The sequence below is a fragment of the Triturus cristatus genome, chromosome 6, assembly GCF_964204655.1.
Source record: "Triturus cristatus chromosome 6, aTriCri1.1, whole genome shotgun sequence".
Classification (NCBI taxonomy): Eukaryota; Metazoa; Chordata; class Amphibia; order Caudata; family Salamandridae; genus Triturus; species Triturus cristatus.
In genome coordinates, this window is record NC_140589.1 from 194,146,237 (window position 1) to 194,172,148 (window position 25,912).

General features: G+C 42.3%; 1 protein-coding gene across 1 annotated transcript in view; it reads right to left on the reverse strand.

Annotated features, from left to right (window-relative positions):
- The window catches only part of LOC146816624 (cytochrome P450 2K1-like), a 220,796-nt gene that overhangs the window by 108,317 nt on the left and 86,567 nt on the right, over positions 1 to 25,912 (reverse strand). Inside the window, exon 5 of the mRNA XM_085610499.1 lies at positions 8,577 to 8,750. Coding sequence (XP_085466625.1) covers positions 8,577 to 8,750 — 174 coding nt within the window. The remainder of the gene's footprint in view (positions 1 to 8,576; positions 8,751 to 25,912) is intronic.

Sequence of the window (25,912 nt, forward strand, 5' to 3'; positions counted from 1 at the left end):
CTCCTGGGTGCCTTGGCTCAGTTATGTTGTAAAGAGTCTAATGAGCATGGGGAGAGAAGATATTTTTATTAACCCCGAAGTGACGCTCAAGAAAGATCTGAACCATGTCAAGGCGGCCTTCCTTGAGCAGCACACTATGGCAAGGGAGGAGAAGGAGCTACTAAAGCCCAGCATATGTAGTTTTATTATGTTAAGGACCACCCAGAGGGTGGAGCCATATTTACATATGACCGCTTTTTATTGACAAGGTTCTTGTTCGATCTTTTTCACTTCCTCCTCGCCCACACCTGGGGACAGTACAAGGGACACATTCTGCTGACCTGTAGCTGCGATGGAACATCTCCACAGGATATGGTTTATTTTATGATGTTTTGCCCATTTTATGATCCCCCCACAAATTATTTTTTAATTCCTATCTTGAAAAAGTCAAATTTTAGGCAAGTAAGACCCACTTCTATGTTTTTACAAATGTTGTCGGGTAGGACTGTTTTTTAAGTGCTAATTTTTTTTAAATCTGCTATCTGGCTCTTGGGCTAGCTGTGATTAATTAGCTTGACCCTTGATACTGTCCCTGGCACCATGCACTTTGTCTTGTTTAGCTCACCTGTTCAACCATCAACTATCTTACGTGTGGGGCCCTACTGTATTATTTTGAGTGTTTTGCTCATCTGGTATTACCTGTGTGTCATTGGAGCCTTGGTAACTCTGAATCCTTACTTGTACATATTATTGTTAAATGTGGCAGTCCCCGTGTGGATCGTATTTATTATATTCTAACTTTTGCTTTTATGGTTTTAACACATGAAACTGAATAAAGGTGTATTTGATTTGACTGGGCAATTCAGAATATCTGTTTAAGTTCCTTATTTTGTAAAAATACCTTTTTTGTGGCAGTGACTGAGAAAAAGGAGTTCTCAATATATCTGGCTCACTTAATTGCAGAAGCACCAGCAAAGGACATTGAACTACACAAGAAAGATACACAGATTTCTTTAATGAGGAAATGGAAATAACCATTCCTCCCCATCATAGTTATGACTGAAAGAATTATGTTATTCATTGGTTGAAAGTCCCATGTAGTAGAATCTACACAATAACTGAAATCACCAGCTGTTTTGCTACTATTCTGCATACCAAAGGCCACTTGAGAATTGAGAATCTTGAGATCTGTATTGATCATTGACCACTGAATAACTATATGGTGAGAAAACGAGTGCCTGCACCCACACTCAAAGGGGGTTAACATTTAGCCAGGATACAATGAAGGGATGAGTGCAAGACTGATTTCTGAGGGTCCCTGATACTAGTGAAATGTTTAAATTTGAACCTTGTTTGATCTAAGGGAAAATTCAATGAGCTAGGATTCTCCAATGCTTTACAATCAGCCACTTAATTCGACAATGGGGTGTATGTGGTAACTAAGGTCGAAGTATATATCTTGTTTCTCACTTTAAATTCAAATGAAGTTTCCCTCTTGTTATTTTGAGATGTTTTGTGTGCCTCATCTTGTTATCCACCTGGATACATTTTTCAGAATTGACACATCAATCTGTCTTCGGGGCGGTCTGATGAAAAGTTGGCTCGTGGACCTCAGAAAAATAGTGCAGTCAGACACTGAGTTCAATTCCACTGATCTGCATATGCGGGAAACAACCTTTACAATGCAACTATTACATCGCACTACACTTACAATGCAGGCATTACAACGCAACATCCTTTACAACGCATGACACTACAACGCATACCATTACAACGCATACCATTACAATGCAGACACTACATCGCATGTCACTACAACGCAGGCATTACAACGCATACCATTACAACGCATACCATTACAATGCATACCATTGGAGTTAGAATATTAATTTTTAACCCCTACACTATCCAACACTTACCCTACTGTTGCACCCCCTGGAGTTAGAATAGTAATTTTTAACCCCTACACTATCCAACACTTACCCTACTGTTGCACCCCCTGGAGTTAGAATAGTAATTTTTAACCCCTACACTATTCAACACTTACCCTACTGTTGCACCCCTTGGAGTTAGAATAGTAATTTTTACCCCTATACTATCCAACACTTACCCTACTGTTGCACCCCCTGGAGTTAGAATAGTAATTTTCACCCCTATACTATTCAACACTTACCCTACTGTTGCACCCCCTGGAGTAAGAATAGTAATTTTTACCCCTATACTATCCAATACTTACCTTAAATGCAATGTAACATTATGCGTTGTAATGGTATGCATTGTAAAGGTAGTATGCGATGTAATGGAAAGCGTTGTAAAGGTAGTTTTTTAAAATGCGTTGTAGTGTCATGCGATGTAATGGAATGCGTTGTAGTGGATGTTGCGTTGTAAAAATTGCGTTGTAAGTGCATGCGTTGTAAAAGTATGCGTTGTAACGTCATACATCCGCATATGCCAACTGAACTACTACAAATGAACTGTCTCATTAGGGTCTTTTTTAATATGACATAGTCAGACAACATGATTTTGACTCCATTCATCTGTGGATGCCAGCTACATTTTCACTGAACAGGGTCTTAACATGGTTGGTATAATCATCTAGCATCTGCAAGACACGTTTCTTACTCTGGGAAACATACTGTCACACAAATTTTTTGCATACAATTGAGAATGCTAGATTTCCATGCCCAATACATTTCATTGGTTCACCGGTCTCAGAAATATCATGCTCACAACTCTGTATTTGACAATAAGCTTCTTTTTGGACAGACGTGTTTAGCAGACTACAGTTTCCAATGATTTGTGAACATGTGTGTTCCTGCATCACCTGTCCTAGGTATCTCACAAACTCTGCTCATGAGAAGAAGAGCCCACCTCAATACATAAAATGAACCAACTCCATCCTGTACCAGAGACCTGGCATTTAGAATGTTTGTTGTCTTGAGCTATGGAATTAAAATCTTTTTAGGTGGGGTGTGCAATATTGGCCGGTGTAAATAAAAAATATAGACGGGAAGTACACTGTGCAATGGAGATTATTATGACTATGAGCGTTGTTATAAATAATGATTATAAGAGTGATTGATACACATAGATGTGTGCATCTTTTGGGAATCGATTGTCTTTGATTAATGCATGTGATAACATACAGGTGGCAGACGATGGAGTAATCTTTGCAAAACAATATACTGCCAGATGACTAAGGTACTGTGACTAACAACACGTAACATCATGATATTTAAGCAAAAACACCTAATCGGTGTTGATGTAAATACTGATATATGTATTGGAGCTGAAACATGTTGGCAGTCATCAGAAAATAATAAAAGTTGGATGTTTGTAGGAATATAAGTAGTATATGTATGGTGCAAACCAAACAAAAAGGAAGCAAAAACTGGACATGGTCAAAAGCAATGATCCAGTCAAAAAGTAATTTGAGAAGTAGTGGCTTTCCGGAATGAGAAGAGAACTGTTACTGCTTCATGCTGTATTGTGTTTTCAATACTTTCCTTAATTGTAGGAGAATTAACGTAGTCATGCTAGATACAGGGATGTTATGTTATGCTTATATGTAGAGTGAGGATGAGCCTGCAGAGGCTGGAGGTCAGAGGAATAGGCTGGAAGTACAACATGAAACCAACAACCAAATAGGGATATCCTCACAGCCCACATGGTAGGGTGGGTACTTACACTTCACTCTTGACTTTCATTAGTGGTAAAGTGAATCAGTCTGTGTTTCACAAATTGCTGTGCTGTTATGTTGCTGCTCCACTCAACATTTTCACAATTAGTATTTCTGCACCTTTCTTGTTTATTCCATTCCTTCTTTTTGTTTCCTCTCTGTAGATTTTGTGATGCTCTTAGTGTCCCTTTATCAACTGGTGGTTCCATTTTCCCATACACACTGCTGCCTCCTGGAGCATGGGGTTAGTTTTATAATGGACTGAGATTTTGGTGCTCAGGTTGCCTGCATCAGTGGGAACTGAAATGTTTCTGTTCCTCAAGATTCAACCCTTCTACTGTAAGCTGTAGATCAATAACTTGTGAAATTCTACCTACCATTCTCAGCCCAGTAGACAAGATGCCTTTCATTATTCTCTCTCTGTTAGAAACTCATCCTTTTTTCACTGATCACTCCCATAGTTTGACTGATACTGGGGGTTACTAGCTGGTAGGTTGTCATACCAATTGCAATTGGTATGACAACCTACCTGTAAGAATCTAGTATATGGTAGGACATGCACATTTAGAGGCCCAGTATATTTAATGCACTTGAGTGTGCACTGCAGTGTTGTTCGCTATCATTGTAAAGGCAGCCCTGAATTGCAGGCTGCTTTTAAATGTAAATGTAAATGTATAGGTATTTATATAACGCCGATGACCACTACGGGTATCTCAGCGCTGTACTCATACCGCTGAAGGAACCCTTCCTGGCTTTCCGTGTGAAGTGTCCACTCCTGGGCACCCCCATGTTGAGGCCAGGCATCCCAGCGCTGTTGGGGCTGTTGTGGAGATTAAGCAAGCTATTGCCCAGAGTTGCAGCGTGGGACCCAAGATTAAAATAGGCACTGAGGCGAGAATATCCGATCCGAGGAATTTATAGCCCGAGACCCTGCCGCGGCAGGAATCGAACCCTGGTCCCGGACCAGTGCTCTGCATCGAGGTCTGCCGCTCTAACCATTGAGCCACACTTCTCCACTAAACTATAAATAAAGTTATATGCATTTTCGACTTTGGAATTAATGTTACTTCCATAGGCTTAAACTACCTTATTTTCACTTATAAATCACCCCTAAATCCTGCCCAGGTGACCCAAGGGTAGAGTGCAATGTTAAATTAAGTAGGGACATTATAAAATATGCTTTATATGCCTTGGGTGAGGGGACAAACTGCCAATTTTGTTTTTTTCCCAGTCTAGATATTATGTCAATAGGCTAACATGGGAATACTTTAATAAAGTATAACTATTGACAGGAGTGGGCTAAAATATTAATTCAAAGACTTAAAAGAAAATGTATGGGACAAGAATATGCCACACTTTGGAGGAAGTTTTTATACCTGAGGGCGGCACCCTGCACACCAGAAGCCAGAATATCTATGAGAGAGCTTCCCCAGCAACTCAGATCCCTGCCTGAAACTACAAGAAGAAGATGGACTGCCGTGCTGGACTCCTGGCCTGCACCAAGAGGCCTGCACTCTTAGGGAGTGCACCTGGTGAGCACTTTGATCTTCAGCCCATAAGGACTTTGCCTTGCTTTTAAAAATGAAGGTGTGGACTCCCTGAAAGCAACAGGTTAAAAGAGCTCCACCTACATCATCACCAGCAAGAAGAAACCAGCTCACCACTTTCAGCTTGGCCAGATGCATTGAAGGAGACATAGTCCCAACATCCTAAGGAGCAACTCAGAGTTTCTTGAACCTTGGATTGCTATTGTGGACACTTTGGAACCCCAAAAGGACCTTCTGAGATATGTTCTAGAAGTTTGTAGACCTTTGGAGAATTTTCGGTAAAAAGCTTCATAAGTGGACAGACCCGTCACTGAGATTCAATGCGGCAACATCGAACCGCGACCTGGACTAAAAGTCGGGTTTGCCCCACTAAAGCTTCAGGACTTTTCATCATCAACAAGACTTTCAGGAATCGACTGAGGCACCCCACTGACGTAAGCTGCCACCATCGAACCCAAAGCCGGCCTGACGAGAAGCCTCCCTTGACGTCAAGAGAAAAACCTCCAAAAAAGTGACTAAGTCAGAAGGTAAAAATGTAACCAGGCACTACTGCCCATTATATTTGACCTGCGCTCCATCGCAGTTGGCGTGACACTTTTGACTATATCCCTGTCAAGCGCGACCAGATTTCCCAAAGTGCCACATTTGGTATTTAGGCACTATAAAGTTTTATTCTTTAAAAAATCATATCACTGGTTCCCTACATTGGATTATTGTCAGTTGGGGGCCATTTTAATCATATAAATATTTCCTATTTTTATTAATTGATGATGGATTTCTATTGTGCATTGTGTCTTACTTATTTAATGAATTGGCGTTTTTAAATGTTTTATACACCTGTCTCCTAAGTTAAGCCTGCTTGCTCGTATCCAGCTACCAAGGGTTGAGCAAGGGAATCATTTACTGAGAACTTGACTGTGCCTTATATTATGATTGTGCCCTTATTACTAGAAATTGAAGAAAACACCCCTAGGCAACGATCGGTCTAAACAATATATAAGACCTTCTCAAACACAAACATGATATTAGACACTCAGTGCACACTTAAATTCAATAAAACGTAATTTTAATAATGCACATTCTTTTACAATTATCATAGTAAGTGTTTAATAATTCCATAGACACAAAGTGCTTGACAACAAAATCACAAGGTAACCTGCAAGGTGGACAAAAGAGAGGAATACAATCAACAATCATGTGCATTTTAACTGAACACAAAAATGACAATGATTAATATTCTACAGAAATTAATAAAAAATAGGCAAAATAGATCAAATGAACTATTATTTAATCAAGTGGCTGGATGATACATCTTCTTAATATCTACACTCGTTTCGGCGTCCTTGACACCTTCTTCAGGAAAGCCACAATAATTCCGCAATGGGATAAAGGAAGACTTAGAGATTGCCCCATAGGAAAGGTTTATTTTCTTCTGAAGAGGATTTATGAATTAGGAAGTGGTAGAAAAACTTCTTCTCAAAAGAACACAACAATAGCACGACTGGCAGTTTCTAAAACCGCTACTTCTGGTGTTTCAAATACAACAGCTATAATATTAAAATCAGGAGTTGGAATCGGAGGATTTGCCATTGCAGAGCAATTTCCTTGCTGAACCCCATAAATTAAAAACATTCTTGTTGCAGTGTTGATTACACTTTCTTAATCAACTGTAAATAGTTGAATCAGATTCACAAAAATGACTTTTACGATATAATTTTTCCAATGTGGCATTGGCATGGGCTTCTCCCTAGATTAACAATAACTTGCCTTTGTTAACGAATTATACAGCTTTCATGAACAAGTTTGTGAATATTTTGATGAATATCACACCACTCAGATGCCAGATATAGGCCTTCTATCATTAAAACAAGGTTTTCAACAAATTATTTTGTACATAAGTTATTTCCAACCATATGGGCATACACAAATTAGATGAATAAATCCACCACTGCTGCCTTTTATAATGGTTAAGGAAGAGAGCCCAACAATGCTCTGGCCTTAGTTGTCAACTGACCATCATCAACAGATATCTTAATTAATTTGACATCACAAATAGATTCACAACAAAAGGCATGCAAAGAAGAATAGAGAGATAGAACCAACAACAAGATCTGCCAAATGTGCAAACAAAGAGGAAGAACCTATGATGATTGACTCTGTCCCAAGAACATTAATATTAGTACAGAAGGAGAAGAGAAGGTGAGAAAGGTTGAGCCTATACTGTGGAATAAAAGGATATTATGTACTTTATTGTCACAGTAGCAGAAAAACTAGGACGCTCAGCTGGGACCTGCAAACCTCAGGTGAGCTCATCTTCAGTACAATTGCATCAAAATGAACCCATTTTAATTTAAATCTGTGGATCATAACTAACAGAGGTCCTAAACCTTCAATCGGCATTGATCTGTAACAGTCTCAGATGTTTTATTGACCAGACGTTCTGCTAGTATAGCCAGATAATGTTACAAACTGAGATTGCAGCATGGATCACAAAAGGCATCAATACAACCCTTTTAATTTCAATGATGGAGATGTATTAGGAAACTTAAACCTTTCTCCCAAATGGCCATCTAGAATCACTCACTTTTGATACCATTACCACTCCAGGGTTTCCATTGGTTTTACGAACACATAGCTTTGCTTACGTAATCTGAAATAAACTGGAAAAAAGAAAGTATATCTTCAGAGCAGCATTCCTGGCTAAGTAGAGGGTTACAACATACCCAAACATTCATTAGTTTGGCTTTCAAAGATGTGCACAAAGTACACCTACTTTTTCAAGCCTATGGGGAATATTGAGATGTTTTTAGTAGAAGAGAAGCACTTATATCTGTTTTACTGGACCATATTGAAACTGCAAAGATTTTCTTAAAGCTAGACAGTTGAGAGACATGTAGGGCCTGATTACTAGTCTGACGGTCTTCCGACTGCTAGACTCGCGGTGGCGCAGCAGTGGCTGTCAACCGTCTGCTCTAATAAGACTTCTAAAGTTGTTGGGGCAGTAGACCATCGGCTGCACAAGGGAATGACTCGGACATCCATTTTTTCATACTACATGAATTTGTGAACTTGCTTATTGAAAATAAAAATGTCTTGCATATAGCTGTTCTTCATAGTAATTTTAATTTTTAAAGAGATTAGTTATTATTTACAGTGATATTTGTAGAAGTAGTGAGATAATGCCCATCTCAGACCACTAACAGAGATGAATTGAAGCATGTGTTAATTAGGGAAAGAGACAAATAACAATGGATGAGAAATACTAGGAAATACCATACAATAACCATAGTAAAATAGAAATTTTTGAATGCTATGAACCATGAACAAATAAACGTAGAACTTGAATGCAAATACATTGTGTTATTTATTACCTCCTTCTCCTTGATAAGAAATGCTTCAATTAAATTCCTCTTTTCATCGCTATTCAGTTCTTTGCGGCTCGTTAAAAATGTTTTACGCAGAAAAGAATGTATATCTTTTATATTTTGATGTACTGTCTTGTGATTTCCTGGTAAGACTATCAAAGCGGGGTACAGATTGTAGAGCTGCAATATAGAAGAAGAACAAGCATTAGCAATACCAATAGGTCTGGATTGTGAATGGAAATGCCTTTTGTGTCATTGATGGGTTTAGGCACTCAATATGTCATCAGGCATCAATCATCTTTGCCCTCATGCATCCATTTTCTTATCCACTTTCTTATCCATTCAATTCAATTTTGTATTACTTATGTTTTGGAACTCAACTGAGTTCCACATAAAAAAACAGCAATACAGCCTTAAAACAATCATCAATACAGCATTATAAGAACATTACCGGAAAAGCACATATACATAATACACAACACATGCATATGCATGTCCGTTAAACAGCCTAAATCTGGATGAAAAGCAGGTCTAGTAGAAAACACTCCATCACAAATTACTGAACTTTACAATATGCCAATACATATTGCCAATACAAAATACATTACAGTTTATGGTAAAGTGCAAAGGTTTAAAGAGTGCAAATCTGCGAAACGGTCTAATTAAGACAAATAATGTGAGGGGGCGTGGCTTGATGCGCCATGACCAAGGCCTTTCAATCTCCCGGAGCAGTAATTGGAGTCTAATCTCTTCATGAAGCGGATTGTTTAGTCGCGCTGACAAGGGGTTCAGGTAGTGTGTTTTTAGTTAACCAAATCAGCTGTTTTTTGACTTGATACCCCACGTCGTGCTCACCACGGAGGTGCGGCCGCTATTTTGAGTTCGTCTATTGTGGGGATTTAACTCAAATAGTGCGCGTGCTCTAATGTATATTTTCCCTTTTTCTAGCAATGCTACTCATTATTCAAATGGACTGCCATAATAAAAAGAAGGAAAGGAGGAAAATAAAAGGGAGAGAGCACTTTTTACTGAATTAACCCCTGCTTTGCATATTTTGACACTTTTGCAGCCTGTGGCTTTGTTGGGTGTGCCCTGTTCATGACTACGTTTGTTTTCTGAATTTCTCCTGTAGCAAGGTTTACCCAAGTGCACTATCTCTCTTCAGGAGTTGCTGGATATTTCCTGGTTCTACTAAACGCACTGGAACTCTTTTGCGATTAGACTGTGGTTTTCTACTTGTCGCACTCTTTGTTATTCCTTCATGGAATCTCCCTCCATTTCCACTCAAAAGGGAACCTCAATGACCATGTCTTCCCTTCGCAAAGACTCCTCTGAATACTGCCTTCAAAAGACAAAAGAAGGAATCTTGCTCCCCCACTAAATCTCCTCTACCCTTAATGTTAGAGGACCTCATGGAAGAAATAAAACTTTTGAAGCCTTATGTCATTGTCACTAATGCCACTTTTCAGAGGTTGGAAGAGAAATGCTCCAGTCTTGAGGCTGGAGTGTCGACAGTGGAGCAAAAGATTTGTCTTCTAAGGCTGACGCTATGTATAGATCTACTTAAACAACAGACGGAGGACTTAAAAAATCGTAATCGTCGCAATAACCTTAGAATGTGTGGTATCCTTGAAGGGGAGGAGGGCTCTGACATGCTCGCTTTCCTCAAAACTCATATTCCCAAATTGGTTGGTCTGATGGAGGGCACTAGACTTAATTTGCGACGTGCTCATCGCATTGGCCCTAAACCTGGAGGATCTTCTTCTGCTTCATCATCAGGCCGCTCCAGAGGGATAATTGTCCTTTTTCTGGAATATACTGAACTGTTAATGGTTCTCTCAGCAGCCAAGCAGAGAAAGCAGATGCTATGTCTGGTCAAAAGGTCTTGTTCTCTGAAGGTGTGGCTCGTGCCACCACCGCCCGTCGCAAAGAGTTTCTTTGTTTGCGTCAGGCTGTTTGCTCCATGAATGCCAGATATGGTCTTGTGCATCCCTGCTTCTTCAAGGTTACCCACAAGGAAAGGTCTTACTCTGTTGACCGCCCTGAGGACTTAAGACAGTTTATTTTGCGTCACAAGGGCGAAGACATGGAGTTCGGACAATCCTTGAGAATTCCAATAGAAGTCCATGTTCTGGTGTGAACATGGGCTTCTATTGGAATTCTCCAGGGCATATTATCAAGCCCATTATCGTCGCTTTAGCGATAATTTTAACACCGTCCTTGATAATATGCCCCATCTTCTTTCTTCTCCCCTTAATGCATCATTCCGGATCACTTTCATTTCTTTCTCTTTACTTGTTTTTCACTCCTTTAACATCCTTTTTTGGTTTTTATTGAAAACTTCTTTGCCTGGTGGTTTACAAATTTCCCCATGTTTACATCTCAGTTTTATCAATTTTAGAATGCTCATGCAGTTGCTTATTGTTTTTATCTTTGAAGGTGACTGATAACGTTCGCATAATGTCCTGGAATGTGAAGGGATTGCATAATCCCGTCAAGGAACAGAGGGTGCTTACCCATTTATCTAGATTGCACTGTAAAATTGCGATGCTTCAGGAGACTCATCTTAATGATAATGATATTAGTTCTCTCAAAAAGCAATGGGTAGGTCATGTGTATTGTTCCCCGACTAAAGACAGGAAAAATTGAGTGGTGACATTATTTCATATGTAAAACCAAAGGAAATGATGGATGGAGTGTTGAACATTGCAAGCACTCACCCCCAGTCAACTGATCTGGGTTTAATCCACCACCGTTCTTTAGCCCACTCTGCCACCCCAGTTCAGACATGGCCATATGCAAATCAGTCTGACCCTGTGCCTCAAGGGAACAGTCCAGCCCGAACTGCCAAGCCATGTCTTCCCTGGACCGGAAACAAGCTTCCTAGGACCGGTTTCTGGCATTTCAGCCGTCTTCAGCCAGGCTTGCTTGAATCCAGTGGCAAAGTGAGCAAGGGACTCACGTCTGAGCATATCCTGCCAACTTATGGCGAACAAAGCAAAACCAAAGGAAATGATGAACGGAGTGTTGAACATTGCAAGCACTCACCCCCAGTCAACTGATCTGGGTTTAATCCACCACCGTTCTTTAGCTCACTCTGCCACCCCAGTTCAGACATGGCCATATGCAAATCAGTCTGACCCTGTGCCTCATGGGAACAGTCCAGCCCGAACTGCCAAGCCATGTCTTCCCTGGACCGGAAACAAGCTTCCTAGGACTGATTTCTGGCATTTCAGCCGTCTTCAGCCAGGCTTGCTTGAATCCAGTGGCAAAGTGAGCAAGGGACTCACGTCTGAGCATACCCTGCCAACTTATGGCGAACAAAGCAAAACCAAAAGAAATGATGGACGGAGTGTTGAACATTGCAAGCACTCATCCCCAATCAACTGATCTGGGTTTAATCCTCCACCGTTCTTTAGCCCACTCTGCCACCCCAGTTCAGACATGGCCATATGCAAATCAGTCTGACCCTGTGCCTCATGGGAACAGTCCAGCCCGAACTGCCAAGCCATGTCTTATTTCATATGTCCCTTTCCCTTGTTATAGAGAAAGAAGACCGAGGTGCTGATGGTAGATGGCTCCCTTTGCACCTTACTATAGATGATTCCCCTATCTCTCTTCTTTTACGGTCCCACTGGTGTTGATTCACAGTTCTGGCAATCCATGTCACATACCCTTCACTCATGTCCTGACTCTAAACTCTTGGTGGGTGGGGACTGCAATCAGCTCATGGATCTGTTCCTAGATAGGAAATCCACTGCTAGATATATCCCCAATAAAATGCAGAAAACTTTTGTGAATATAATTCGCTCGAGAGGTTTGGTGGACGCTTGGAGGATATATAATCCGGATAACTTGAAATTAACTTTTTATTCTCCCACCCACAATTCTACATCTAGAATTGATTATATCTTTTTGAGTCCCCATCTCTTTCCTAATCTGATTCATGCCAACATTGGGTCCATTCTTATTTTCGATCATGCTCCAGTTTTGATCAGTCTAGATCTTCCTTCTAACCCCTCCAAACCCCGTAGATGGAATTTTAATAACTACTTACTTAAAGATCATACTTTTCTAGAGCATTTCAAAGAATTTTTGTCAGAGTTTTTTCTTTTCAATGCTAGTTTTGGCATCCCCTTTCACACTGTCTGGGACAGCTAGAGGATTTATCATCAAATATGTTACGATTAAAAAGAAACAACTTCTCAAGGAATCAGCTTGTTAACCTCAATTAAGCATCTTGAACACACCTACTTTTCTTCTAAAAATAACGACACGCTTAAGAAATTAATTTAAATAGGACATCAACGGAGGAAGCTGCTGGGGTGTTACTTAAAGTTAACTCTAAATTTTATGGTGGCCATAATAGAGCCAGTAAACTGCTTGTGAATTATTTGAAAGTTAAATCTCAAAATTCCAAGATAGTTAATATCGTTGATGATAACGGTGTTAATCATTTGAAGGACGAGGAGATACTACAATGTTTTACGGAGTTCTACAAGACATTATATACTCCCAATTCTTCTCCTTCTGATACTGCCTTGGACTCTTTTTTCGAATCACTGCCTCCTCACCCCTCATCCTCTTCTGATTGCTCCTTATTAGAGAATGATTTATCCCTTTCTGAACTTAAGTCAGCCCTCGCTCAGTTCCCCAAAAAGAAGACTCCAGGCCCAGATGGCTTTACCGCAGAGTTTTACTCCTGCTTCTCACAGATCCTTCTTCCTCATCTTCTAGCTCTCTTTCAGCACTTTATTTCTCATAAAGAGGCCTGTGGTTCCTTTCTTGAAGCCATGATCTGTTTAATTCCAAAGAAGGATAAAGACACCTCGTCGTATGCCAACTATCGCCCTATTTCCTATAATGAATCTAGATTGCAAAATTTTTGCTAAGGTTCTGGCTCTTCGATCTGCTACTTGCTATTGGTTTCCGGGTAATTACTTCTAATTGGAAGGATGCTTCCAACTTTACTTTTTCTGCCTGGTGGAATCTTCTCTGCTACCATCATAGGCTAGATAGAGTCTCCGCTACAACCTCTCAGCAAATCCTTCGAAAAGATGCCCTCTGGTCTCCACTCACTAACTATTTATCCTCTACTGCATTGCATATCAAAGACAGTAATTTTGCATTCCAACCACTGTGAGTATCGTGTTAAATCTTTCTCGCATTGTTAATACGCTATTGATAACATTTTGTTTCCTGAGATTTTATAATGTTTATTATTGCTATTTTTGTTAAATATTTGATAAGGATGTTGTCCTTAATTATTTTGTTTCCCTTTTCTCCCCTTTTCTCGCTTTCCTTTTTGTTTACCATTATTCCTTAGCTTACATTTTATTTTTTAAATGCTAATTTATTATGGTCCATAATTATTCTCAGCGCTGGTTTCAGTTCTAGGGAAAGTTTGCTATATCACTTCTTCACCTCCTTCTTTTTTCATATACATTTCATGATATCTTTGTACTCTGTTTATGACTGTTGTTATAATTCTGTACCATGATCTTTACTTGTTCTAAGAAAACTTTTTAAACTAAAAAAGACAAATAATGTACAAAGCGCAAAGACAATACAGAATACAGTACACTCTCCTAAAATGCAAAAAGTATAAAAAGTGCACATGCGCAGAACGATCTAGTTAAGACTAGTAAAGTACTCTAAGGAAAAATAACTGCAAGACTCATTCTTGCATTCACCCTCTGAAAGAATTGCATTGTCACACACAAACTCAACAACATATGCAAGAGGAATTAAAAGAATACAATTAGAAAAAGTAATTCTGCTGGTGTCTTTACACAACAGATGTATGCTTCTAGTAATGAAACTAAACATAACAGCGGTTGTCCATCCTACAAAGGTGTTGAAAATATTCTATTGCTGTTTTAAAGTTGAAGCATAAATGCCTCATTTAGAACCAACATGTTGGCTATCTTGGAATGCTAAAACAATGATACACCAATTGACAACAGCATTTCATAGTGGTCTGCTGGTTTAGAGGATGTGACCATGTGGTATATGGCAGACTGCAGATGAAATGAGCAGCAAGCAAGCAACCAGTTAGAACTGACTGGAGAGTTGGAGTATCATCTCAAGGAACATAAAATACAAAAATAAGCAAAGAAATTAAAGGTGGCCAATAAAGGGAGAACATTCTTAACTAAAACACGACCAACCAACCGGACTCTGAAGCAAACTCATTTTTCTGTGGATCTACTCATGTATTTATTTTATTACAAGGTCCTGGCAGACAGCTAACGAGAAACGCTAGCAATAATTATTACAGTACAATTCTTCTTCCCCAAGGGGATGTATCAGTATTGTCGGACTTTCTCTGGACAGGTGGTTATGCACTATTGCAAATCAGGTTTCCCTGAATGAGTCACTATTCTGGACCTGTGGAAGGCAGCAGTACTTGATGTAAATTTGGGGGCAAACAGTGCACTCATAAGCTGTGGGAAAAGGGACGTTACTATTAAAGATCTCTCTGAGCTTGTCACTACTTCAGGAGCTGTGTCGCTATTCTAAGTATCTCAATGGGCAGGTATGGGGTAGTCACTATTTCATATCTGTCACCGGAAAGGCACTGTATCAGTACTGTAGGTTTCTCTGAACAAGGTCTTTGTCAGTATCCAAGGCCTCTTTGTGGCAGCAATGTCCTCAAACTCCTTTCTACAAATCTCTTGGGCCAGATGTCATTTCATGGGTATCAAGAATAGAAAGAAGTGCCTCTGTAATCTAGGTCTTTATCTTGGCAGACATTGTGTTTATTTGGTATCATTCACTGTGTAGGCTGGGTATCAGTATTTAAAGAATCTTGGTGTGTATTGCAAATTAGTATTATTTTTATTTTAAGTAAGTGTAAGAGTATCATGCAGTAAAAGGGGATTATTATGCAGCCTTTACTAAATATTTCCAGCCTGACTGCCGAGTGTTATGGTATAAAGTTTAGTGTGGGTTACATATTGTATTGTAATTGCATTTATATAGCACCTATTACCACTGAGAAGGTGTTGTATTGCTTAGCAGTAGCCATCACACTGTTCTTGAACACAGGGTAAGTGTTTTTTTTTTTTTTGCACATTGGGATTAGTCTGGCACTTTCGCGGAGACCATGTCATGGATTTATTACAGCTTTTATATGATAGAATACATTATTAGGACTTAGGTGTGATCTTTAGTGGGAGAGGTGGATATGTGAATTCATAAATTGCTTGGTGGTATTAATAGATGCGCTACATGAGTTTAGGTATTGTTAGATTGCAGAGATAGGACTTTTTAAGGAGAGGTTGTGATCTTTGAACCGATGTGTGGGCACGCTTCAGAGCTACAATAAAAGGACTCAACAGAAGCATACATGTGAGTTAGAGTAGACTGTGTCCAGAGAGTGGAGGCATGTAGAGTATGGTAAGGGAAGAGAGAGTAATTTGGAAGAACAAGAAGAGCCAACCATCTAAAGTTTTAAATCAAGATCAGTTTTCATGCTGGGTTTTTAGGAATATTGGGGAGGCTTTCTGAGGCAACATGCAAAACTGTACAAGAAAACAACTTTATTTGCATGTGTTACAATGCTACTGAATGCCATAAGAACGCCAGGGCTATCACACATCACCATCACTCATGGGATAAATACAATTAAATAAATATGGTTCCATTTTCCCACAAAAAAGATGGAAGGAACGACAAACCTAGGAATGTTGGATTTTAAATGGTAGTGCTAGTGATGCTTCCCCCCTTTTCCTCTGATGATCAGTGAGCTATGAAGGAGAACATAGTCTGTTTAGTAAGTTTTGTGAAGTAATGCTTCTCAGGGCAGGTAGCACTGAGACTGTCTCCAATCTGGAGCACCCACAATGTAAGCACAATGAAGAACAACATCTTGCATCTGACTATCATTCAACCTTCCTGAAACAGTAATCAGACACACGAAAGGAAAGGCCCTGCCTAGAAACTTTCTCACTTGTGCTGTAAAAACTTAAGATCCAACCCTCACATCCAACATCCACCAAACCACCAGTGCTCAGGAAATCATATAATAGGCCACTCCTTCCTAACTAGACTCTTGATTTGCTAAGGGACGCCCTGTCTCCTCAATGTTTGGTCTTCACCCTCAAAGCCACAAGAATGCAGGCAATATATTTCTAGTGTTTGGGGAGGCCGCCCACACACTCATACCTCAGAACTCTATGAATCACAAATTTTTGTTGCCTTCTGTCCAGTTTGAACAGAAACATCTGGAAGTCCACTAATAAGTACATCCCAAAATATGAACTGGGTAGGGGTGGTTTGCTTCCTTGATCAGCAGTACATAATGAACTTAAGGTTACCCAGTGGTATAAAGGAAAATGTCTGGGAACGTTTGCCGACTGCAGGAACGGAATCAAAACGGAGCAGGATTTCTTCATACATCACTTTGCAACATTATCACTGTCTCAAATTTGCCTTAAGTGTATAGCATACTTCACCTCAGAGACCTTTTTGAGCTGAATTTCATTTTGCTTTCATCAACCCAACAAAGCCTTGATAAAGTTGTATTGCCGAAAAATGGGTCAGCAGGTTTCAGATCTGGTGTTCATGCCAATGGCTCTTAATGAGAGACATACACAAGGCTATTGTCATTTTCTCTTAGAAAAGCTGTCTCTAGACCTGTGAGAACCAGAAACACATGGCTGTGTATAAATATATGGGTTGTTCATGGTAAGTTTCATGCTCATCTAACAAGTGAGGGCCATGAAGAAAGAAGGTCTCAAAAGGGCCATTTTAATTCCTATGTGATTATTTGCACCTCGATATAGAAAAACAGTTGGGCAGACTTACACGAAATATAGCACGATGGTAGAACTTTACTCAAGGATTGTGCTTTGGATTTAAAGCTCAGAAAATGCAAGTCCTCCAAAAGGATTTGATTGGCTGAAACACCACTGAAATAAATTGTGTCAGCTGTTACAGAATTCAGGAAATCCGTCTCTAAGTCCTGAAAAAACATCCCGGCGTAGTCTTCACTTGTGGAATTGCTGATCCTCTGTGGGTTTGAGGATAAATGGAGGATCCTCAAATCTGGCATAGCAGGGGAACTTTGCAGAGGCCGGTGGTACCTTACCAGGGAAGCTTGCCCTGGGTTCACTGATTCAATTTTGGATTTGTGGCTCCCAAAAAATGATTTAAAAAAAAGTAAGACAAGTCTGGTCACAGACTAGACCCTGTAGCAAATTGCACACCAATGACATGCTAAAGGCCTCACAATATTAAACCATTAAGTAACAACAAATCTGAAAAACACAAAAACCTAAGGTTAAAGTGCGGTTATAGTTCACCTTACTAATAAGATCTTATATATAGCAGGGAAAAAAAACAAATTCAATGTAAAAAATCAAGGGTTAAATTGACATTATAATTAGGTGTTGAAATGATAGAAATTATATTTGAAAACTGAAAAATATTGAAATTCTCCATTTATTATTTAGTGAACAAACAATAACTTGTGCCCCACATTGTGCACTGCTAATGATCTCACCTACATTACCCAGCACATGTTAAATTACTTGGTGACATCGCTGATGACATCCTTCAATGATTGGTTCAGTGTGCTATGTGGGCTGGCTGTACTTCCTTTAAAATTAAATATTAGATAATGGACATTACTTTTGCTATAGTGCAATAGCTATTGCATACATGGTATTCCACCCACATTTAATGGATGTCACTCTCTTTGTAATTCTATTCACTTGCCTAAGATACAGACAGCCTGTATATATTTTAATGGCCACCACCTAAAAAGTTATTAATTCATCTTAATTTGAACACTGACCCAAAAAAATCACAAAACACACAGTTTACAATCAAAAGGTTGACAATTCTTAAATAATGAATGAAGAGCCTCCTTCCTCAAGGTGCAATGGACATCCCTTGTTCTCTAAAATATACTTCACACTGTTGGAAATGGCTCTTTCTGCAGTGTCAACCCAAACATTTTGCCTTCTTCCTCTTCTTTTTCTGACCTTGTTTTAGTTGGCTTTCGGACTCTGGGCACTTTACCACTGCTAACCATTGCTAAGCTCATCTGCTCTTTACTTAACACATGGCAACATTGCCTTATCCACAATTGGCAAATGTGATGTACTTATAAGTCCCTAATAAAGTGCACTACATGTGCCCTGGGCCTGTAAATCTAATTCTACTAGTGGGCTCACATCACTGATTGTGCCACCCACTTAAATAGCCCTTTAAGCATGTCTTGATGCTGTAGTCGAAGTGGGTGGAATGGGTGGGGCATGGGCGTGCCCCTTCTTCTTTAATTTAATAGATTCCACTCCCCTACTTTTTTATTTTAAAAACACGTTCCTGGACAGCAGAAATAGCCAAGGCCTCCAGATAAGGCTCGGCATTCTTGGCAGTTCAGGGATGGGCAGGGCGGGCAGGGAAGGAAAAGGGCTTCCCCTGTGAAATGGATCCAAAAAAGAAAAACACTTTTGCTGGAAATGTCGTCATTTTTGGACATTTTCTATTACAAAGTGCAGCCTTGGGACGGAGAGAAATAAAAGGTTCAAAATATGAAAAATAACTAAACAAAGCAAGAAACCCGACCCTCACTCCTGGTCAGAGTCACTGCTCTTCCCCCCGCAGCTCCACCGATGTAGAACTGCCCTCAGCACGGGTCAAACTCCTTGCCAGGTAGGTGTTCGAGTCCCTCCTCCACCAGCAGGCTCCTGCCTGCACCTCATCCCTTGCGGTCTAGTGGAAGAGCTTGCTCTTCTACTAGCCTGCTCAGTGTGTGTTATCTTTTTTTCTGTTTGCCTTTTTTCTGTTTGCTTTTTTTCTGTCTGCCTTTTTACTGTTTACCTTTCTTTCCTCTGCTTTTCATATTCATTGCCTCTTTCCTTTCCTTTGCCTCCTTTTCCCTCACGCTCCCGGCTGCTGCTGCCCCGATGGTGCCCCCAGCATGTAACTCCCGCTCCTGCCTCCCAGCTGTTCACCCTCCCCGACCCCACTTAATTTCAGCCGCTGCATGGCAAGAATAGCAAGACCTCTGACCTCTTGGTCGGAGTCACTGCTCTCCCTCCACGCAGCTCCACCATTGTGGGACTGCCCTTAACGCCACTCGAGCTCCTTGCCAGGTAGATATTCAAGGCCCTCCTTTACCCGCAGGCTCCTGCCTGTGCCTCGTCCCTGGTGGTCTAGTGGAAGAGCTTGCTCTTCTGCTAGTCCGCTCTGTGTGTGTCGTTTTTTTTGCTGTTTGCCTTTTCTCTGTTTGCCTTTTTTCTGTCTGCCTTTTTCTGTTTGCCTTTCTTTCCTCTGCTTTTCCTTTTTATTCCCTCCTTCCTTTCCTTTGCCTCCTTTTCCCTCACACTCCCCTCCGCTGCAGCCCCGGCAGCCCTCCCCCCCAGGGTGTCACTCCTGCTCCCGCCTCCCAGCTGTTCACCCACCCGACCCCTATTTAATGCTGGCTGCTTCGCATACCTGTTGCTGGCATGCTGAAGGCATGCCACAGGCAAGCCTGTCTGTGGCTATCTGCGACTCACCAAGACCAGCACCAGGGACCCTGGTCCCCTAACCCCCTGCCACTATGACCCCAGCACTCTCCACGCACTCTATCCCGAGCAGAACAACTACTGCCAGCTCTCGACGTGGACCAACACTGAAGGCCCAATCTCCTGCCGGCACTGCCGTCACACCTTCACACCTTCACCCACCTCCAGACCCAGGCAGCTACCCCCAACACACCAGATGCCACTACACATAAGCCACTGAGCTTCATCTTTCTCAATGTATGCTCCGTACACAGACATGCCATTGAAATGTGGGACATCCTCAACACTCACGCACCCAATGTCACCTTCCTCACAGAGACCTGGACCAATGCCGGGTCCGCACCCTACATCGCAACCACCATCCCTGACGGATACAAGATCCTAATGAAAGACCGCCCCAACTGCCCAGGAGGAGGCCTCTCCTTCGTGCACAAGAATTCCCTCCAACTCACTAACACCAACTCGGATGACACCTCGCACTCCATGGAACACATCCACTTCCAGATCCAGCCCAACCAAAGAATGACGCTCCATGGAATACTAGCCTACAGACCTCCTGGAACCCAGTCCCACCTCAACAACGTCATCACAGATCACATCGCAAGCCACGACTAGCTTTTATGGACTACATACTTCTCAGATACCTAAACTTCCAACTGGACAACCACAGCGATCCTAACACCACCGCCCTCCTGGAGAACCTCACCAACACTGCACTGAAGCAGCTTGTCTCCACCCCCACTCACACAGCAGGATATACACTCGACCCCATCTTCGCCGGAGGAAACCACATTCGCTTCAGCCACACCACGGAATTGCTCTGGACAGACCACCACTGCATCCATATTTCCTTCACAAAACCCACCACACAGAAGCGCATGCTCCGCCCCCACACAGAAGTTGGAACACTTCTCCAAGGAACACCTCACCTCCACCCTCACCTGCACTCCTCCACCTACTACCACTACCGCCAACACAGCGTCAAGCAACCTCCACCAATGGATCACCAACTGCGCAAACACCCTCGCCCCCCCCTCCAGAACACCACGAGACAACACAACAAGGAAACCAACTGGTTTAGCACAGATCTCCACGAATCCAAGAAACAGCAAAACCCCAGAAGCACACTCCGCCTACAAAGCAGCCATCACAGCACAGCAACAACCAATCAAATCAACAAAGAAAAACTTCATCCAAGACAGAATCCTCTGCAATGCCCACAACTCCAAGAACTTCATTGCCATCATAAAGGAATTTGCCAAGCCCAACAGTGAAACAACCAACACCCCTTCCTCCCAAGACCTCTGCAACAAACTCAGCTCCTTCTTTCACTTCAAGATCAAGACGCTCTATGACAACTGTGATGACCAAGACCAGGACACCGCCTCTACGCCCACCCCCAATGGCACCATCCAAAAGACCCTTCTAACCTGGCGCCCTCTCACCACAGGAGACACCTTAAAGACAATGAAAAGCATTCACTCCGGAGCACCGACTGACACCAGCCCACTGCATATCTTTCACAGGGCCGCCACTGCCACCGTACCTGAGCTACGCCAAACTATCAACTGCTCCCTCGAGACCGTCACATTCCCAGATGACTGGAAACTTGCTGAAGTCAACCCCCTCCTAAAGAAGCCCTCCGCAGACCCAACAGATCTAACGAACTGCAGGCCCATCTCTCTTCTCCCTTTCTACCAAAGTCATCAAAAAGACCGTCAACACCCAGCTAGCACACTTCATAGAGGCCACCAGCATCCTAGACACCTCTTAATCTGGATTCCGCAGCAGCCACAGCACTGAGAACATCCTCATCGCCGCCACAGACTACTTCCACACCCTCCTCGACCAAGGCCACACGTCAGTCCTCATCCTCCAGGATGTATCAGCAGCTTTCAACACTGTCTCCCACCACACACTAGCCACTAGGCTTAACAAGGCCAGCATCCGAGGAATAGCCTTAGACCTTTCTTCTCAGGTATAACACAAAATCAGAGAATAAGACTCCCACCCTTCCTCTCAGAACTGACAGAGCTCAGATGTGGAGTAACCCAAACATCCTCCACCAGCCCCACACTCTTCAACATCTACATGGCCCCACTCACAACTATCATCAGAAACCATGGACGCAACATCATTTGTTATGCCGATGACACCCAGCTCATCCTCTCCCTCACCAAGGAACCTAACATCAGCAGGTGAAATTTCCAAGAAGGGAGGCAAGCTGTCACGACCTGGATGAGCAACAGCTACGTGAAGCTCAACTCAGAGAAAACAGAAGTCCTCAGCTTCACCCCCTCCACATGGGACAACACCTGGTGGCCCCCTGCCCTCGGAAACCCACCCACCCCAACGGACCATGCACGCAACCTCGGCATCATACTCAACTCTTCACTCACCATAAATCGCCAGATCAATGCCACATCCTCCACATGCTTCAACACCCTCCTCATAATTCGCAAAACGTTCAATTGGATCCCCCCCTACTCCAGGAAAGACATCACCCACGCCCTCATCACCAGCAAACTGGACAACGGAAACACTCCGTATGTCAGAATCAACAAAAAACTGCTCTGCAAACTCCAGACCATCCAGAACGGCGCAGCCAGACTCATCCTCTACATCCCACGATAGGACCACATCACCCAACACCTCTGCGACCTCCACTGCCTCACCGTCAAAAGACGAATAACCTTCAAACTGCTCACACATGCCTACAAATCCCTCCACAACACCAGACCCCAATACCTCAATGACCAAATCTCATTCCACACCCCAAGAGAAACCTCCGCTCAGCCGACCTTGTCTTGGCCGCTGTCTCTCATTTCTACAGGACCAGGGCAAGTAAAAGATCCTTATGCCTCGCAGCCAAGACCTGGAACGAACTCCCCCTTCACCTCGACAAAGCCCGACACTGCACCAATTCAGAAAGAACCTCAAGACCTGGCTCTGCGAATGACCCCAATGGAGCTGCTCACACCCCCCTCCTTCAACACCTTGAGACCCTCACCGGTGAGTAGTGTGTTCTACAAAACCCTTATTGATTGATTGATTGATTGAAGATAGAGTGGTCACAAAGTGACCAGATCGGTTTTATTCACACCAAAGCACATTAGCGTCACTTTACAGAGTTTGCCAGTGATGTGCTGTTTTTGCTTTCTTTTTTTCTTTGAACAACATTGATTTCCCTGAGTGCAGAAATGTACTATTCCTGGAGGTACTGTGCAATATATGCTTGAAAGGTGGACTGGAAAACAAATTGTGTACAGCGGCTCTGTGTTCAGGGATGTGGTCTTTTTAAACCATACTGCCTACGTTTTGTAAGGATATAAGCAATGGACATTGAAATAGGTCCCTTCAGTTCCCTGTAGTCATGTCCTTATCCTTTTCAGGCAAAAACACCCATTGATTTTTGAATAGTGAGTGTAAAAGCGTTAAGGTAATCAGGTTGTTCCTTCTTAAATTTCACACGTGTTATACTTAATCTTGCATTCCCTAGGAGTGTTTGCTTTTTCCAGGATGTTGTTATTTTTTTTTTCAGGTAGGATAATATTCTTGTCTAGTGCATAATTTGAATTCGGTCGCATCCAGGTGTTTATAGTGGGGCACAATTGGGCTGTAGCTGATGGCAGTACGGGTTTCTCTCAGTGGGCAGTATGGTTCTCAGTGGGGGAGAGGATGTGGCACTATGGGCAGAGCGGCCGAATTTGGAACTGGGGAACCAGGTTCAGCCTTCATGACCAGTCCACCAGACCACTCTTTTCCATGCTAAATTTTAGAAGGCCCCGTTAGACCTTCAAAGCCCTGGTGTCTTAGCACCAGCAGGTGGACCCTAACGGTGGCAAGTGTGGGTTAACCTTGATGGCCTGTCCAGCACAATCCATACTGAAGTTCACCTTCAGTCTTTCAAGTAGGCCTATGAAGCAGCACACCCTAGAGCCAAAGTGACTCTGAGGTCACAGGACCCTAGAGCAGAGCGGCTCTTGGTCGATGCGGCCTGTGTGATCACACTGGGTGCTGACTTCTGGTGGGGGCGTCATGTTTGCAAGTATATTATTTTTCTAAAAGCACTTGCCCCTTCCTGGCCTCCAGCAATTTTCGGCAACAAGAAAAATGTTATGATAACTCTGGCGATTAATGTTCTTCATAGAGAGAGAGATGGAGTTTTGTCAAGTGGAAGTTTTGTCTCATAAAAAGGTAGTGCAGATGGTTAATGTGCCTGCTGTAAAGAACATGTACCATACTGATTACAAATTGCACATAATGTAAATAGGTCAGTGGGTTACTGCTTTTGTCGGTGAGATCCTTTTTTTACTTGCAGTTTATATGGCAAAATCCTAACATAGGATAGTGAGCTGCATGCAAACTGCAAGGTATAAATTAGAGCATTATGGTTTTGTCCACAGTCTTTGATTATCCTAATGGTGCAAAAAGGGTTCATTTGATAATATTATTTCTAAATTCAGAGTTTGTGTTTCTCCAGACCAGTCACTAATAAACTATACTGCCTACTAGTATGGTTTTCAAGTGACTCCTACACCTTGTAGTCATTGTTCTTATGTAACATTTCCTATACAGTGATTTACACATGTATGATTGTCTCTGTGTAATGTTTGTGAGGTAAAGTGCTCTGACACCGTACACTGGTTTCATTGGTGCTGCAAATCAAATTAGATGCATCTGACCGAGAGTGTGGTTATGGTGACTTGAGGGGTACATTTAAAGGGTGATAGAGAGGGAATCCATGGCAGAGGTGATCATTGGAGGGGACCAACAAACATTGTTGCACAGGGAGTCACCAGTGCTAAAGCCTGCCCGGACCTTGAGGACAGGCTGCCTCACCCATTGGCACCTCCATTGGCCTTGTTTCAGCAGTAGTAGCTGCAACTCACCAGTGGTTGGCAATGCAGGATTTCCAAACACACCAAATTAAGGTCCAATTACAATGAGGTAAAACCGCCACCGACAGCCTGTCAGTGGCGGTCTCACCGCCATTGTGTGCATGTTTACCACCCGCTATATTATGATGGATCAGATGGTCGGGCGGAAAGACAGTCCGACAGTAATCTGACGGTCTGTAATGCCTACAATGGTCCTTCCAGCCGGTCCTTTCATGGCGGTGATCCCTCCATGATAAGGCTGGTGGAAAGAGACATTGGGGGGCCCTGGTGGGCCTGCTTTGCTCCCTGGCTCCCAAACACAGGACCTGGGGGGCACCTAGTATATCCCTGCACCATGTGGAATGCACTGCATGGTGCTTGCCACGTAGTGCAGGGATATGTCAAGTGTCCCTTTTAAAAATTGTGGGGAGTGCTGCAGTTAGCAGCACCCGCCGCAATGCAAAATATAGGCATTGCTACCGCCATGAGGCGGTTGCATCCTACTAATGCCTACTGCGGGACTGCCGACAGCCTGTCGGGTGGTCCCAATCCCCGATAGGGTAGCGGGTGGACATAAGTTCCAAACTTCACGGTCTCTCAGCTTTGTGCACAAGCACTTTTAACATGTGCTGCCTGCTTTGGGGCATTGTAATTATGCAGCAAAGGAGGACAAAATTATGCCCTAGTGTGGACTAAATTTTGCAGCATGGAAAAGGCTGTAGTGTAATGCCATACATTTTCTGATACATTTTTACATATGTTAACAGTCTGTGCAAAGATTTTGCCTCATTAGTACCAGTAGAATGTGTAAATACAGCAGTGAGAAAGGTGACCAGTCAACCTTTGCAAAGGGCCCTCCCCTTCGCAGAAACACAAGTCCCATTTTTTAGTAAGTTTTGAGCTACAAACAAATAAATAGTTAAAATCATCAAATTATGCA